The 15819-nt window shown below is 44.9% G+C and overlaps 1 protein-coding gene across 6 annotated transcripts in view; it reads left to right on the forward strand.

Annotated features, from left to right (window-relative positions):
* The window catches only part of kdm6ba (lysine (K)-specific demethylase 6B, a), a 107165-nt gene that overhangs the window by 81589 nt on the left and 9757 nt on the right, over positions 1-15819 (forward strand). For 2 of the 6 annotated variants that reach the window (XM_039609384.1, XM_039609383.1), the window contains 8 exons: positions 11981-12067; positions 13751-13871; positions 14108-14231; positions 14369-14464; positions 14597-14876; positions 14999-15076; positions 15302-15472; positions 15597-15776. In XM_039609384.1, coding sequence (XP_039465318.1) covers positions 14113-14231; positions 14369-14464; positions 14597-14876; positions 14999-15076; positions 15302-15472; positions 15597-15776 — 924 coding nt within the window. In that variant the 5' untranslated portion in view covers positions 11981-12067; positions 13751-13871; positions 14108-14112. Of the gene's footprint in view, positions 1-3420; positions 3844-11980; positions 12079-13750; positions 13872-14107; positions 14232-14368; positions 14465-14596; positions 14877-14998; positions 15077-15301; positions 15473-15596; positions 15777-15819 lie in introns of those variants that run through there. The other 4 variants (XM_039609387.1, XM_039609386.1, XM_039609385.1 and 1 more) reach the window with 4 other exon arrangements.

A 15819-nucleotide genomic window follows, 5' to 3' on the forward strand; every position in this document is an offset into this window, starting at 1 on the left:
ACTCCATGCAAATACTGACAGTACTGACAGTGTCAGCTACAGAGGCAACTCTACATGAAGCTTGTTACAGCCATGCTGGCTGGTTAATCAATCACCATATTTGACTCTAAGGATTTAAATATCATTTGTAGATACATGGTTGTTTCTATAAGTACTGACCTCTCTGTAGGATGTTCACTCATACTGTTTCCTTGTTCCTATTTGGATGTCGATGAACTCGCCCTATTTTGAGTCAGAGTTCCAAGAATCTAAATAGTACACAGTGTGAGTTGTTTGGTTGCTTTTAAAGAGGCTTGTGAGAATGAAGAGGCCTGGGGTCTGTTAATGGTGCTGTCACTGATGTAGCTGCGCCCATCTCGTCAAATCCTCTCCACCCTGATACAGACACTACTGACCGTATTTCTGAGAGAGATATTTTAATGGATGATCCCAAGAACCTCCCCAGAGTACTTTCTTGTTTGGGCTGTTAATGTTTTACCCTCGGACTGCCCTGAAGCTGTGAAAAACACTTTCATATTTATTTGAAGACTAACGCTTAGATTAAGACAGAAAAGAAGGTTTTAGAACTTGAATGCAACTAAATAAACGTCTTAAAATCATCAAATGTGAAACTAAATGATGATTTCTGACTTATGTGTGAACAGGGACAGCTTAGTAGACTAAACTTGTTTTCCTTTATTTGGGCATCATCTATATTATGTTATGAAAAAGTTTTACTTGTAACTTTAGGCCTTTTTTTAGGTCTTTTTTTTTATTATTGATTTCTGAAGCACTCGAAAAAGATGAGTAACAATTATTTACTATCTTAAGGCAATTGGTTGAGGTTAAAGCTTATTAATTAGAATTTACACTGTAGCCTCACCGATTTGCACCAACGCTAGGAGTGGTTTCACAATGTTCCGATTTTATTGTTTGTTTATTGCTTGTTTGTAGTCTGTCCTCCTTTTAGAATTGTTCTGACCATAAATAAACTGTGTGCGCGTGTATCCATAAGTCATCGTCTTAGCATCATCCATGACACACTCCCGTCCTCCCTGCGGCAACTAATTTTGCCTCCTGTTATCCTGCTGAGGCAGTGCTTTCTAAATATAACCTGTGTGTGTTTGTTGGGTTTGTGATGCATACTGTTGGTTGTACCAGTGTGGCTCTTTGGCATTATTATAGAGAACAGGATGGTTGCTTTGGCAAGGAATGGCTGGAACAAATGTTTCCGGCCTTGGAGAGACCCGTTTGTAGTTTTCAAAGTCTTGTTTGGCTACCTTTGAGCACGTGGCATATAATTCTTGTACTGTCTGTGCACACAGTCAAATTACTGTCATCTAGTAGGCACAACCAAGAAATATATTAAACTCATAAGTCAAGGTTTTATATGTTGGCAAAGCTCTCATAGCTATGTTTCAACAAATAAAAATACAGTAGTTCTATATTATTGAGCCATAAAACACTCTGCACATCTAACATATCTATGAAGTAGATGGTTAAAAAATGCAATTGTTAGTGCCAGACGGGCTGCTCTGACCGCTTTACAAACTACTGATCTACCACATACCCAAAGTACAGAGAATAGTCTGAAAAAGAGCAAATACCCAGTGAGCAGGAGCGGATCTAGAGGAGTGGAATGTGCCACCCTAAAATGATATCTTCCCACCCCTAGTGCCACCCTAGTTTTGCATATGACAGTGGTGTTTATTATAATAATATAGCATTAACACTTTGAGCCTAGCTACAGTTAACACTGAATATAAATTCTAAAACTGAATATATTGCATAGTGTTACTGCACCTCCACCATTAACAAATGGTTCAGCCCATAGCGTGGCCTGGCTTTACTTCTTGTTTTCAGTAACAACCGATGCCTATGATTGTGCCAGAGCACATTTTGAATCAGCACCATGGGCATTTCAGATGTCATACAGGTTGTTGGTTGTCACACTCTGGAAATGCATTGAAGGTGAGTGTTATTAACCCTCTGGGGTCAACAGACACACTACACCTGCAAATCACATGACTGATTTAAACTGAAACAGCAACACCCTGCAGCCAGGCTGAGTCTCTTTTTCAGCTTGTGTTGAAAGTTTGAACTTCAAAGTATACACCACTTGTTAAATTTTAATGACCCAACAAATCGTGAAAAATTAGGTTTAAATTTTTGTTCATGACAGTGCAGATTTCTGTCATTCTGTGTAAATTTAAGCACGTAACAATTTGATTTTTTCTAACAAAAAAGTGTGAAACTGAAGTTAGGCTTGTGTTTGTAAATGAACCGCCCCATGTTGTGTAGCTTTCCGGATTTTATAACTTAAATGTATAATTATGTGGGCTACAGAAAATAATTAAGTTATAGGCTATATTTATATGAAATGTGTATACTTCATTTGAATCATTTTAACTATATGCAATACCTGCATATGTGGGTTTTTTAAAAGGCTTTGATTTTGCCACCCCATTTGATTTCCATGCCACCCCAAGAAAACTTTTTTACCTCCGCCCCTGCCAGTGAGCTTCACTTCTCTGTGTGAAAATGCCTCATTTGATGCCTGAAATTAGAGGAGAATGGCCAGACTGCTTAGAGCTGACAGGAAGGCAACAATAGATCACTTTCTACGAGCAAGGTGTGCAGAAGAGCATCTTTGAATGCACAACACATTGAAACTTGAAGCTGATGGCCTACAGCAGCAGAAGACCACACTGGTTGCCACTCCTGTCAGCTGGAACAGGAAACTGAGGTTGCAGTTTGCAGCAGCTTTGAAGGAAAAAGAAGGGATCTAACCTGGTACAAGCAAGATGTAGAATATGGACACCTCCAGTAAATACATCCATAAAATCAGAACCAAATGCCACTAATTTAAAGTTTACTGAGCACTTATTACATGTTTACCATCTTTGTAACTGTGTTATTAATAAATAGTGTATTCTAGTCAGGTTGAGGGCAGGCTGCATCATTTTAGAAAACTGTTGAGTCTAACGTGACAGACTGTCTGTTCTCACTGTAACAATGTGCAAGATGCCCAAAGAGAAGAAACCATTCCGGTATCATTTCAGTAGTGGATCTGTGAGGCCAGTATTTTTCTTATTATGGATGTATAAGAAATCCAAGTCAGAAGCAAAAATATGCTCAGACTATAACACTGCAATAGTCTCTGTCTTCCTGTGGGTAATATGTAGTGAGGGGCGCTTCCTCGTCCAGAAATAGACCGAGGCAGAGAAATAGCTGCTGGCTGTGCTGGAGTCCAAGCGCTGGTCACGAGTCTGCCTGAAGAAAAAAACCCTCCAGAGTTAAAAATAAAAAGGTACAAAGAGAAATAAACGGGCCCGGTACCGGCAGTCGGATCTAACGCGAGCTTACCCTGGGATTCCGGGGGCGGGGATTGACGTCACGTTCTCTTTAAACACTGCTCAGCGCAATACGATCTCTGCCCGTCAGCTTCTGTGAGAGAGCTTCTTTGACGCGGAGAGAAACACGGAGAGCCGTGCGAGCGGAGCTGGGGCTTGACAGCAGAGACAGCCATCAGACACGGAGTAAAATATCTGAACGAGCCCATCACGGACACCGGAGACGCTCTCCTGCTGTCAGGAGGCTCAAGTTTCGTTTTTTTTTTTTTTTTTGTTCTGTTTTTTATTGGGAAAGGAAACGACAGAGACCGACAGGGATTATAGGACTGTAGCTGCTCTGCGCTCTGCCGGCTGCTCGAGTTTCTATGCACACTCGGAGCTCTAAACTTCCAAACACAGCGAGTGTAAAAGGCTGCTGTGACTGACAGCGAGGACCCGGATACTTCATTCATTTTTCATTCAACATTTCATTTGCCTTCTGTTGCGACTGTTGGAAGCTCTACTGTGACCGGTGAGTGCCGGGGATGGTGGGAGGAGGAGGGGGGATTTAAAAGTCCAGGCGACTTTGTTTTGGTTGTAATGAGGGTGGGTTTTGGGGGGTGAAAAGAAAGTTTACTATGAAATGGCCTCGTGTAGCATCACTGGGCGATACCATAGCCGTGCTGTCATGTTCGATTACTGATCGATTGATTGATTCGGAACAATGAGCGCATTATCGGAACTGGCTGAGTGGAACCGTCGATCGTGTGTAATCGATGAGGTGGGGGAATTTCGCTGTGTTTTTCTCAACCACAGGTGGCTCCCTTTAATCCCACGCGTGTAGGCTGGGTCTCAGTTCGCCGAATTGTTTTCATCATATTCGCGTTTGAGCGTCTTTACCGGACCCGGTTAATTATTCGGCGCACGTGGGCTTATTTCTGCTAAATTGGTGATTAGATGTGAATCTGCGGATTTTTTGTTGTTGTTTTGTTTTGTTTGTTTGTACTTAACACGAAACCTAGTTCCCCAACTTTTGTCCTGAAGCTAGTCTGTGCGTGCCGACAGTGTGTGATGACAGCTCCATCCACGGCAACGCGACCACGGTCCTAGTTCCGTTTCGCGTTGCCTTGAAAACTCATGATCATGCCGTGGCTGGAAAAGGGGAAGGGGAGTTAGAGGACAGAAAACTGCTTGTGTAATGAGATCTCACGCCATTGTGTGTCTGTGTGTAGGAGAGGGGGGTGGGCAGGATCACCGAGGTCGGATAGCTGCCTCCCCCAACCCCCAAAATCACCCTCCAGTCATAGTTACGCACACAAAGAGCTGGATTGAAAGGAAGTGATTTGCATCACCTCTGCTTTTTTTTTTTTTTTTTTTTTTGAGGGGATGGGTGCTGACCTTTAAGTCTGAGTTTCAGGGTCAGATAGTCCACTAAAGTCTCTCTGCGTCTGACCCGTGCGTATACGTGCGCCTTGGCCGCCTTACATATACAATAACGACCCAGTTAACTCGTTTGGAGGAGTGGTTGTAAGCGTTTGAAGTATCATAATGAGCTATTGCATCACCACCCACAGACTTTACACACTTTTTTTTTAGTCGGGAGAAGGCAGTTGGTGAGAATTTGTGGCTGGTCATGTCGCTCATTTGTCATTTTATTGCCCGCAATAAACGAGGGGAGATCAGAAAGAAGAGGAGCGTGCTGGCAGGGGATCGCTGAGAAAACAAAAACGAATCCCTTTGAAGGTTCACTTCCGATCGATCAGATCGATTGGCATGGAAACGGCAGCGTGTTTTGTCTCACCTTTTCATGTCGGGGTAGTAAAAGAAAGTTAAAGCTCCACCTCGCTTCTGACACGCTGCGCCGACTGTGTGCTGCTGCTTCAGCTTAAGCCCCGCCCCCTTTCTCCAGTGATCTCAACAGGAGTGCGTGTGTATGTGTGAATGAACAATCGCCGCCCATTTTACTATGACTTGATGACGAACATGGACGATTATTAAAGCGATATACACGCGTCAGGAAACAGACGTGACAGTGGAAAGAAAGCTGTTGGCTCAACAGCAGTGGTTGAGTCATTAAAACCTCAGTAAGAAGAGCAAATTATTAGAGCTTTTCACCCAGTCCCACCCACAGCACTCTCCCTTTTCTCCATACATAACCCTGATACAGATGTAACTAGTTCACTATGATTTTTTTCCTTTGTATATGTGCCTGGCATTCAAAATGGGTCAGTAGGCTGGCTTGAAGTGATTACTCAGCTACTCCTGCCAGTTAACACTGATCAAACAAGAGCTCTCAGCGTGTGTGTCTGTGTCACATGGTGGGTGCTGCGCATCAACCATTTTTTGTCACCCGTTACACAAAACGAATATAATCAAGTTGCAAGTGTTTCAGAGTGAAACTGTTGAGGTCAGTGATCGAATGTGGCAGCAAAGCATCTGTGTGACACCACAACGTTGAAACCATTCCAGTAAAGGGTGCAGTTTCTCTTTCAGAGAGCAACGCAGAACGAGAGAGGTGGAGTAAAAAGTAAAAGAGGAGGTGAGAGAGGGGTTTGTGTGTGTGTTTTCAGAACAGCATCTCCTCTGCCGATGATCAGTTTGTCAAACACACCCCAACAGTTCAGCCGATTAAATCTGGACTTGCTCCATGTGCTGGCTGACACACTTGTTGGGAAACCAGTCGAGGAATTTGCCCATCGTTTCATTTCAACGTTTAAAGGAAGGCATCCTGTTCACCTCAACTGACCCCACCCACCCCCTCTATGTAATAAACATGATGACATCACATATAGCAGCGGGGGGGTTTTTTGCACAGAGCTAATTTTCAGTGCATGAGCTGATCGTCTGTCCATGCAGCGTTTTTAAAAAGTGCACGCTGATAAGGATTTACTGACTGAAGGAAGAAGGGCTTTAAGACTTTGCCGGGGGACCAGCTGGAGGCAATATCTTAGTCAGGCAAGTGTGGAATTCCACTATGCCTTCAGAGACAGACTGCTGTGGATCAAGGTCTGCCAAAATTGGCAGCGGGGGCCCAAAAACAACAACCATATTGTGTTCTGTAGGGTCCAGCATATGGTAAAAGTTATTATGCATGTCTGTCGGGTATGAAAGAGAGCTGAAAAAATCAATTTGGTGAAAAGAGTCAGATAAAATATGAGCTTTAAATGAGGCAAAATTACAATAATTGGCAGTAAAACAGCAAAAGACTGGAATAGACACAACTGAACTTGCATGCACATGCCAGTGGCATATGAACTTTCTAAATGCATTTTATGGACAATAATTGGCTTTTTAGCTTTTGAAATATGGCATCACAGAAGCGTGTATGGATGAATTCATTATCCCTGCTACTTCTTTCTCATTAGTTTCTACAAACCAGCGGGGCTCTGGTATGTCACCGGCCACACACAAACCATGGACATCGATCATTTGCTGTACCGGACATTTATATTACGCTGTGATGTGATCTGAGGGCACTTGGAAAAAAATAGATCCTCTGTTTAATACATTTTGCAATCTTAAGGAGTGAACTGAAAAGGGGGAGAAAGGGGGTGTTCCTGTTCTACTACTATTTTGAAGCCAGTGAGAGTGAGGAGAAAGTTTTCTCTCTGAGTTCAGTTTCTGTTATCTCTGGCCGTTTGCCATCAGCGATGATGCCACAGTGGAAGGGCTGTGTTTGAACCTACAGTGTGTGTGTGTGTGTGTGTGTGACTCATAGCTAAAGTTAAACAGGCTCTCACAACTTGGAAAGAATTTTCTTCCTTCCTTTGGTACCTCGCCTCACCTCCTGTGACTGCATTTACCCACGTCCGCCACGCTGGGAGAATAGCTGATAAGTCAGCCGGTGAGTAGGGAGATTCATGAAGGGGAAAAAACCCCTACAAGATCAGCAGCTGTGGTATTTGGAGAATCTATAAACAGGCCTTGGATGTTCTCTGGTCTAAACGAACAAACGTCATAACAAAGCTGCCCTGCCTGTGTCACGGTTGTTCTGATAAAGTCAAAATGATCGTAATTACACCCACTGTAAAAACAACGGCGTGCTGACCATCTGCACACATGCTGTCATTATCTCTGATTTGCTATAACTCTCTCTCTCTCACACACACATACATGTCGGGTATTCATGTCTTGCTGGGACATCTAATTGACATAATGCCACTTACTCTAACCATAACCCTGGCACTAAAACCACATTTTGAGTCTCAAAAATGCCTTCAAACTCGTGGGAACTGGGATTTTGGTCCCCATAAGGATATGAATACACATGCACACACGCATTGCTGAGTGTTATTCACGCACACAGACTGCCAGTGAGTCCAGTGAGGAAGAGGAAGGGGATGGTGTGAGGTCAAGTCTGCCTTGTGTTTCAGGAAACATGTTGATTCGTAAAGTCCTCTCATAAACCCCGTCTGTCTATGTCAGACTCTCCAGCTTACTTCAATAACTGTTGGTTAAGACGCAGCCAGTTCCCCTGGTGACTGTTGCCAAGGAAGCAGTCTCTAGTCTTGTTTAGTGTATTTCTGAGCGTCTGTGTGTTTGAGTGTGTCAGCCCTGGATGTGGACTAGACGTACCTGGAGAATGAGAGAGCAGCGTATGGGGGGGGGGATTTTTTAGACTTTTTTCAAACGTGCAGTTGTGTTTGTCCAGAGCTTTTCTTACACTGGTTATGGAAAAGCCTCACTCAAGAGAAGCAGAAAGAGAAGTTGGGGGACTTCTGAGGTTGCTCATGTGCGAGAATCGAGCCGCCGTCGCTTCTAAGATTTCGGCTTTGTCCTTCAGAGGTGTTGAGTCATCCCTCTTTTTTTTGGTGTTTCTTGTTTTTTTTTCCGATTCTCCGCCGACATGCACAGAAGTCTGTAGTTTCCTCTGAAACTCTAGAGTTTCTGTGAAAAAGAAGCCGAAAAGTACAAGTGACACAGACGCCCATTCTCCCATCACCTGTTTGTCACTTTTACCAGAAGCCTGAGAGCGCGATCAGGCTTTTCACTTGAGCAGCAGATCAGAGTAAATCTCTTTTGAAGTCAGTTATGTCGCTTGTTTTTGTTGAAGTGGCTGGTGTGAGTCATGAGTTGGACACACGTGCCGTCGCACAGGATGACTGTGTGTCTGAGGTGTATTTTTAGGAACCTGCAGTGGCGAGCTGACCCTGCTTATTTCACATCTGCAGAGGCTCGTATTAGTCACAGAAGACAGTCATTTATTGCACACACTCTAAAACGCTCCGAGTTATCTTTTTAACAGGAAGCCTCATGGTTTTTAAAAAGAACCAAAACCCTTCCCCAAAGCTCGATTTTTCTCCCTCACACATTTATACACACGCCCCCTCAGGGAGGCCCACTTCCTGTGGTCGTGACGACAGTTTCCTCTCCCCTTAGAGCTCTCTTCCTCTTTTCTTTAAACGTCACTTACACACAAGTGCAACTGGTCTCTTTTGTATGATTTGTGTACCACTGTAACTCAGTCGTAAGTTGTCAGTCACAGCCCGGATGTCACAGGAAAATAAAAGGACCTCTTGTTTTCTTCCTTCCTTTCTTTTCTTTTTTTCCCACCTACACACTCCTGTTGCAATTTGTGCTTCTTTTTCCACCAAGAGACAAAAACCTAGTCAAACTGTAATCATCTCTCATCTCCTGAATGAGGTCAGGGCGGTTGTCAAGACCACCAAAATTAATGGAAAAAGTAGCGTTGAGGAGCCGAACAACAAACTGACAGGCTGACCACTGACAGCCAGAACGAGATAATGATTCGTTTGTGGTTGCTGCTAACCTGATGATTGTCCCTGTTGTTTTCTAAATGTTTAAACTGGAAGCAACTTCAAGCCAACACAGTTTAAATATGAAGACTTTGCCTCCACAGATGCTCCTACGGTCTCTCTGTCACGGCCTCAATGTCGAGCAGATGTGTGGGAGTACGCACACAAGCTGGAATGAGACGGAGGAAAGCAAATGTGAGCTTTACCTGAATTGTTAAACCCCCTTGCTCTGCACAGGCTTAAGTGAATGAGGGAGTAGGTTAAGGGTCTGCTCAGCGCAGTGTTTTCTCAGTCAAGAGTTGTGTGTGTGTGTGTGTGTGTGTGTTGTTGTTGTGAACTGTCCGAAGGTCAGCTCCTTCTGTTTTTCTGCAGAAACTGTTTGCTTTGCCGTGTCCTCAGCTGAACTGCACTGCCTTGTGTGCGCTGGCTGGCACATCATCTTCTAATTCTGTGTGTGTGTAAAGATGCAGACGTGATAAAGTTAGCCCACATCATCATCATCTTGGAACAGCATGCACTGACGTTAGTGCACGCACAAACAAATAAATACACACGTACATGTAGACACAGGAATCCTGGCAACGGGGCAGAGGAGGACGGATGCAGGGGCTATGTGTGTGTGAGAGAGAGAGAGAGAGAAATGCACGGTGTTTCCTCCAGAACACGATCTCTATCTGGGACTGATTATGTAATGGCCAAGTGGAGTAAAGCTGCGGGAGGAAGGAACAAGAAGAGAGAGAAGACCATGCATGGCCTTGCCGCCATGCTTGATGGGAGACTAACTGCTGCCAGAGCTCTTTTCTAACTCGTTTTTTTCTATTATCTGCCACTTCTCCCAGTTTTATCTGGTCATTTCTTATCAGAATGGCTCTGCAGTGAATTTACTCAGACAGTAAAATGCTCTCCAGCTGCCTGCTTTTACCTCGTCAAGCCCTCGTCCTTGGTCATTGCTCATATTCCTGTTCCAGCAGCCTCGTGTGCTTTCCTCAGACAAACAAGTCTGCAAACAAGTAGACTCTAAAGTGTCACACAGATGAATATTTTTGCAGTGGACGTCGTCACCGGCGTCTTTTTTCGTTTTTTCTCACGGCCTCACCGCGGTTGTCTGGGACAGAGGCAGAAAGGGATGACTGTGAATAAATGGCAGGCTATGGCACAGAGACGGATCTCATGTAATGATTTAATTTAAACTGTTTGTTCCCCTTAGCGCTCATTGGCGACGAAGCAGGCTTCCCTGTGCACAGCCACAAGCATGTGACTTTGGGCTGTGCCATGAAATTACTTCGCTTGTCAGATCCCACAGAGAGACGTTTCATTAACTGTCTGACTTCCTGGGTGTAATGGTTGTCTGACGGCCGACGGCACAGCGTTGTTCTGTTCCCGCTCGACCCCTGGGCTGCTGTTTCGGGGACATTAACTAACTTTCCTACGATAACCAGGGCGTTGACAGGAACACCTCTTTGATGGTCGGGGGGTGGGGGGCGGGGGGGATTCCACTTCCACAAGATGTACTCTGGAGGGGATTTTTGATTGAGCAATAAATTATGTCATGAGGGATAGTTTTATCAGCTGTGTATGACAGATGCAGATGTTCTCAAAGTGCTTTCACTTCTTTTACCGTAGATACCGCAGTAGTTTTTGTTTGCTGTGGTTAGAGCAAAATAAAATTGAAAGCAAGTAGCAATCGCACTAACACCTGCAGCGTTTGAAGGTTTAAATTTAAACTTGAAGTACTTCCTGTCTTTCTTTGGCTTCTTCGGCAGCAGAACGTTCCATTTGGGTGAACCGGTTACGGATTAATCAGTCTGAACATTTTCGTAGAATTTTCCTCATCATTTCTCCTGAAGTTGCGGTTTACTAGTTTGATCATTCTCTCGGCCACGAAACCCCCTACCGAACATCTCATCGGCACATCCTGCGTATTTATCTGAACGTGCACTCACGTACTGATCACCCAGGCGTCACTCTTCTAAGGAAGCAGAAATGACATCACACGGTCAGAGAAATTCCCACTGTTGTTACTTCTGCAGTGGTGCAGAAACGCCCCCGGTCACCTGACTGTAAGTGGTGTCCCAGAGGGGCGGAGTTTCAGGCCCAGCGGTTTGGGGTAAGCCATCTTCCAGGCGAGCTGAGTCATCGGGGGTTCCCCAAAAAAATAACCTGTGTAATGCTCACGCTCACTCTCACTGCTTCTCCTCTCCTACACCATACTCTTACCCATAGGTGCTATAACCACATTTCATCGCTTTGGTATAATCTGATAGAACCCGAGCTGCTCTTGAACAAGTTTCTACCGCCTGTGTGTACGATCTCATTACAGAGTACTGAGTTTCTAACACTGTGCTGCTGAGTAGCAATGTGATAGCCAGGGTAGATGGCTGTTTGGTCACACACACACCCTCTATAAAAGTAGTAATTACAACCTGGCCACCGTGTCCCCATTTGCTCTCAAAAGAAGTCACAGATGATCTCTAGCTGTATTTTTGTTTGTCTTTCTTCTAATTTAAACCTTTCTACTTTCACCACAATGCAGTTTTATTACATTTTGCCAGTGCTATGTTTTCCATGTGATGGTTGACTGAGTTTATGGGCTTTTGCTGTTAGAGTTAGACGGGCCTCTTACTTGCCAGCACGAGTGAATGAGCAAGAGTTCTTCACTCCCATTTTATCACTCTGCCATGCATCACCTGAACGGTGAGGAAGAATGAGGATGATGCAGGTGGCAATGATGCACTGAAGCAAAAGAGAGAAGCGGCGGGGTAAAGAGCTTCTCAGTCGATGCTGAGAGAACCTTGACTCAGTCTCGTGCTTTGAGACTGAGACACTAACTCAGAGTGTTGTTTACCCTGGTCGTGTTGTTGTTGTTGTTTTTCTCCCTGACATGCTGACATTTTTCCCTTCTCTGTGTTTCAGGATTGAGGAGACCCCGGAAGAAATGATTGGCAGCTGAAGCTGAGACTTAACACAACTGTGAATCAATAACTCGGTGCTACTCTAAAGGTGCGCACAGCGTGAGTGTTTGTATCACTTTCCTTTAAAGCATGTCGAGTGCAGTCCTGACAGTTAACGCCGGCCTATCTTCACATAGCAGCGGCGTCTGGCGGATCGTGATCCCTCGCCCCTTGAGGGTGGTGTTCATGTGTCAGTGAACAGCAACCCTCCTCGCGAGCTAAAAGTGTACAGTGTTTGAAGTATCCTCTGCTGGGCTTTATATAGAGCCCGTGATCCAGTGTTAGTGGGAGGAAGAAAAGGAAGGGAAGATGAACTGGTGGGAGGAAGTACTGCGTACGTCCAGAGCTAATTCTGGAAAAACTAGTGGAAGAGTGCTATGCTGAGCAAGGCAAATGAATCATAACCCTCGTGTGCATGTCTGTTACTCTCCCAGTGATGACTTATGCAGCACATTTCAGTCATAGCACTGCAGTTTATAAAACATCTCTGTACTTATGTTAGGCCCAGACAGGGACAGAAATATCCACCTTAAATGTATTATTTACATATATGTCTTATATTACATTGATATTATATTGAATATAATGATAAAGATGAATCTGGGTATTGTTCTTGAAAGATTAACCTTTTAATCTCGTGTTAAATGGATGACAGAATGGGGGATTTTTAACTACTTAACATGTTACATGTAGATATTTAGTTAGCCTAGTTTCTAACGGCGGTCATGAACGTGCAGGTTTAAACCTCCCTCTCAGGTTTTGTCTCGGGTCTCTTTTGTTGTCAGTATTGAATCTCTGTGCTTTGAAACACACACTTCTTCTTTTCATCCCGACACCTTCGGTCTTTTGTGCCGTGTGTGTCCGGTGTTTCTGAAAGCAGGGAGGGGGAGAGAGAGTTGTCTCTCAGCTTCTTTCATGTGTTTTCCCCTCAACCATCTCCTTTGTGTCATTTGTGTGTTTGTGGGAAGGTGCGTGGGTGTTTTCGTGGCACCATTCCCACTCTGCACTCCACCTCCCTCCCTCCATCCCTTCCCTCTTCTCCTTAATCTATCCTTCCCATCCTGTTCAGACCGTCTGTTGCCGCTGCCCCCCCTCTTCCTCTTCATCACGCCTGCCGTAATGAGATTAAACCTTAGTGTATCCACTGGGCGCACGCATATACACACACACAACTGCAGTACACACACAATCATCCACTTAAAAGAGAGCGCACTATTCTCTCTCTCATGCACTAAAACAGCACAGGCCTGCCATCACTGTGCAGCTTGCACACTTGGACCGCTTCCACTTGCGTCGCGTCCAACATCACACAGTTGGCGTGAGACCAAAGCCTCTCACTCTTAGTCTTTCCCTCTGTCTCTGGCTATCAGGAGGCTCATGGTAAGGATTACAGTAACCCCAGGTCTGTCCTCAGAGGTGAGCTCCCTGCTGAGCCATCTGGGCTTCAGAAATAATCAGATTCCACACCGACTAGTTTACTGCTGCCTCCTACAGGCTGAGTTATGCATAGCAGCCGTCATCAGACAAGTTATAAATGTAACATTCTTCAGGAAATGTTCTTGACAGAAGCAGAGGAGATGCTGGGAAGCTGTCCATCTCTCTCATTCACTTACTTCCAAACACACACACCAGCTTGTCCACACAATAAAATAAAAGACCTGATGGGTTTTTCTGTTTTTAAAGTCTCTGACTCCCCTCTCATAATGATTCTCTTGGTCCTTTCTTTCTGCAGGCAGTTGACTTTTAGGCTCCTGGTGCTGAAGATAGAGGTGTCAGACCTCCACATATTCTCAGTGTTGGAGTGAGGCCCTCTCTGAGCTGCAGTGGAGGGCTTCACAGATACAGCTAGTCTGGTAAGTACTTTTGTTTATGCAGCAAGGAATTTGATGGATCTGTCACAAATCCGCCACGAGAACTAAAAACTATGAAGTTTTTTTTATGAAAATTAAAACATAATGACTGGACCAGTTATTTGTAAAATCTGCATCGTAAAGTACGGCAGCTGCTCTTCATCCAAAGATGTTTTTCTGTTTTCTCTCTATGAGCGTATCTGTGTGTTAATTGTGTGACTGTACAACTAAACATGCAGGCTGGATGCATCACCCAGTAGAGCAGTTTGGCGGGCGAGGCACACGGGATTCCTTCCCTCTGGACGAACTCAACCGGGGGCCATGGCCTCCCGTGGGCGGCCGCGCCTGGCAGCCACCTGCCAGGTATGTAGTCATGACAACACACCACCATATTTTTGCAAAACCTCTTTGGTTGCATTGATTCATCAGGTTAATCCTGCTAATAGAATTCAAGTTAAAGGCGCTCAGTAACTTTGTATCCCGTCTCTGTTCCTCATCAGGTGTTCACCTACAATGAACCAACACCAGCTACTTCCCCATCTACCTCCTGGACCTATGGGTGGATTAAACCATCACAGCAAATATTTCAGTAATGGGTAAGTCATGAACAAAGACATGGGTGGCACAACTACTTTTAAAATGCAATAGATTTAGAGAAAGCTACAAGAGGAGTTAAAATTGTGATGTCATTCAAATGTTTCTAATCATTTGTGTGTTTTATACTCCAGGCCGATGCGAGGAAGCGAGAAGCTCGATCTCCCACAGCCAATGTTACCACCTCTGCAGAGGGAGCAGCAGAGACCTCCCCACCATCTTCATCCTCCACCTCATCACAGAGCGTGGGAAATTAGCCAGCTATATGATTCCCACCTTCCTCCTCGAGGACATCCGGTCATGCCCCTGCCCAATGACCTCTCGCTCCGTCTCCATAATGGAGGCTACGGGGGCAGCGGCGGACCTCCACCTAACCCCCATTTCCCCTCCAGGGGGCCAAACCACATGCTGAAAGTAAGAACAGTGCTGCAGTGTTATTCCATGTCAGCCTTTTGCACTGAGGTTAAATGATTCTCTGCTGATGAACAATAAATCACTCTAAACACTTTCTTTTGTTGGTTTTCTGTCTATTTTAGTTTGGGGGTCCTCAGGAGCCGAATGTTCCCCGGGGTCCACCTTTGCTGGGAGATGACATGTGGGCTCAGGTGCACCAGGTAGGAACTCTCTAATTGGTTAGGATCATGTTTCATCATCGACAAAAACACCCAGCACTCCCTGTTCAGACCAATAAAACACCAGTTCCACTCAAAGCCACTTTTCCCTCCTGGATTTTGCTCTGAATATTTTGATAAAGGGATTCTTTGGACTGACACTGCAATAGTTGCACTAGTTGTCTTCATCAGCAGCAACTAAGATCTTTTTCTTTTTTCTGTGCACAGCAGAGGCCATACCCAGGAAAGATGCAAGGAGGTCAGCTGAAGCGACCAGGCCCTCCGCTGGGTGAACACTCTGTTATCCAACACACGCCTTCACCATCGCTGCACACGCCCTCACAGTCTACAGCAGAGGAGTGTCCCAGCCCCAGCAAAAGGAAAAAGAGTTCAGATCAGGTATTGGACAGTCACAAATATTAAAATCAGCCTCAATCAGTGTCAATTTGTAACCTCGGTTCTTTTTTTCCCCTCCTCAGATCTTTGAGTAGTAAAATATTGTAATGTGCTTTCCCCTGTACAGGTATCTCACCCTGGGCTACAACGTTTCTCTGGTGCTGGCCAATCTTTGCCACAGCAGCAGTCGTCTGCTCAGCACCACCCTCCAAAGCCCGCCTTCTGGAACCCCATTCACAAGGACAGCAGTGTTCCCTGGCAGCCACAAACCTCAGAGCGCAAGAACCCACAATCACATGAGTTCCAGGTCTGAGCAGGAACAAAATCTCTGCACTGTCTACTTTTTTTTT

The sequence above is a fragment of the Oreochromis aureus genome, linkage group 3 (genome assembly GCF_013358895.1).
Source record: "Oreochromis aureus strain Israel breed Guangdong linkage group 3, ZZ_aureus, whole genome shotgun sequence".
Taxonomy (NCBI): Eukaryota; Metazoa; Chordata; class Actinopteri; order Cichliformes; family Cichlidae; genus Oreochromis; species Oreochromis aureus.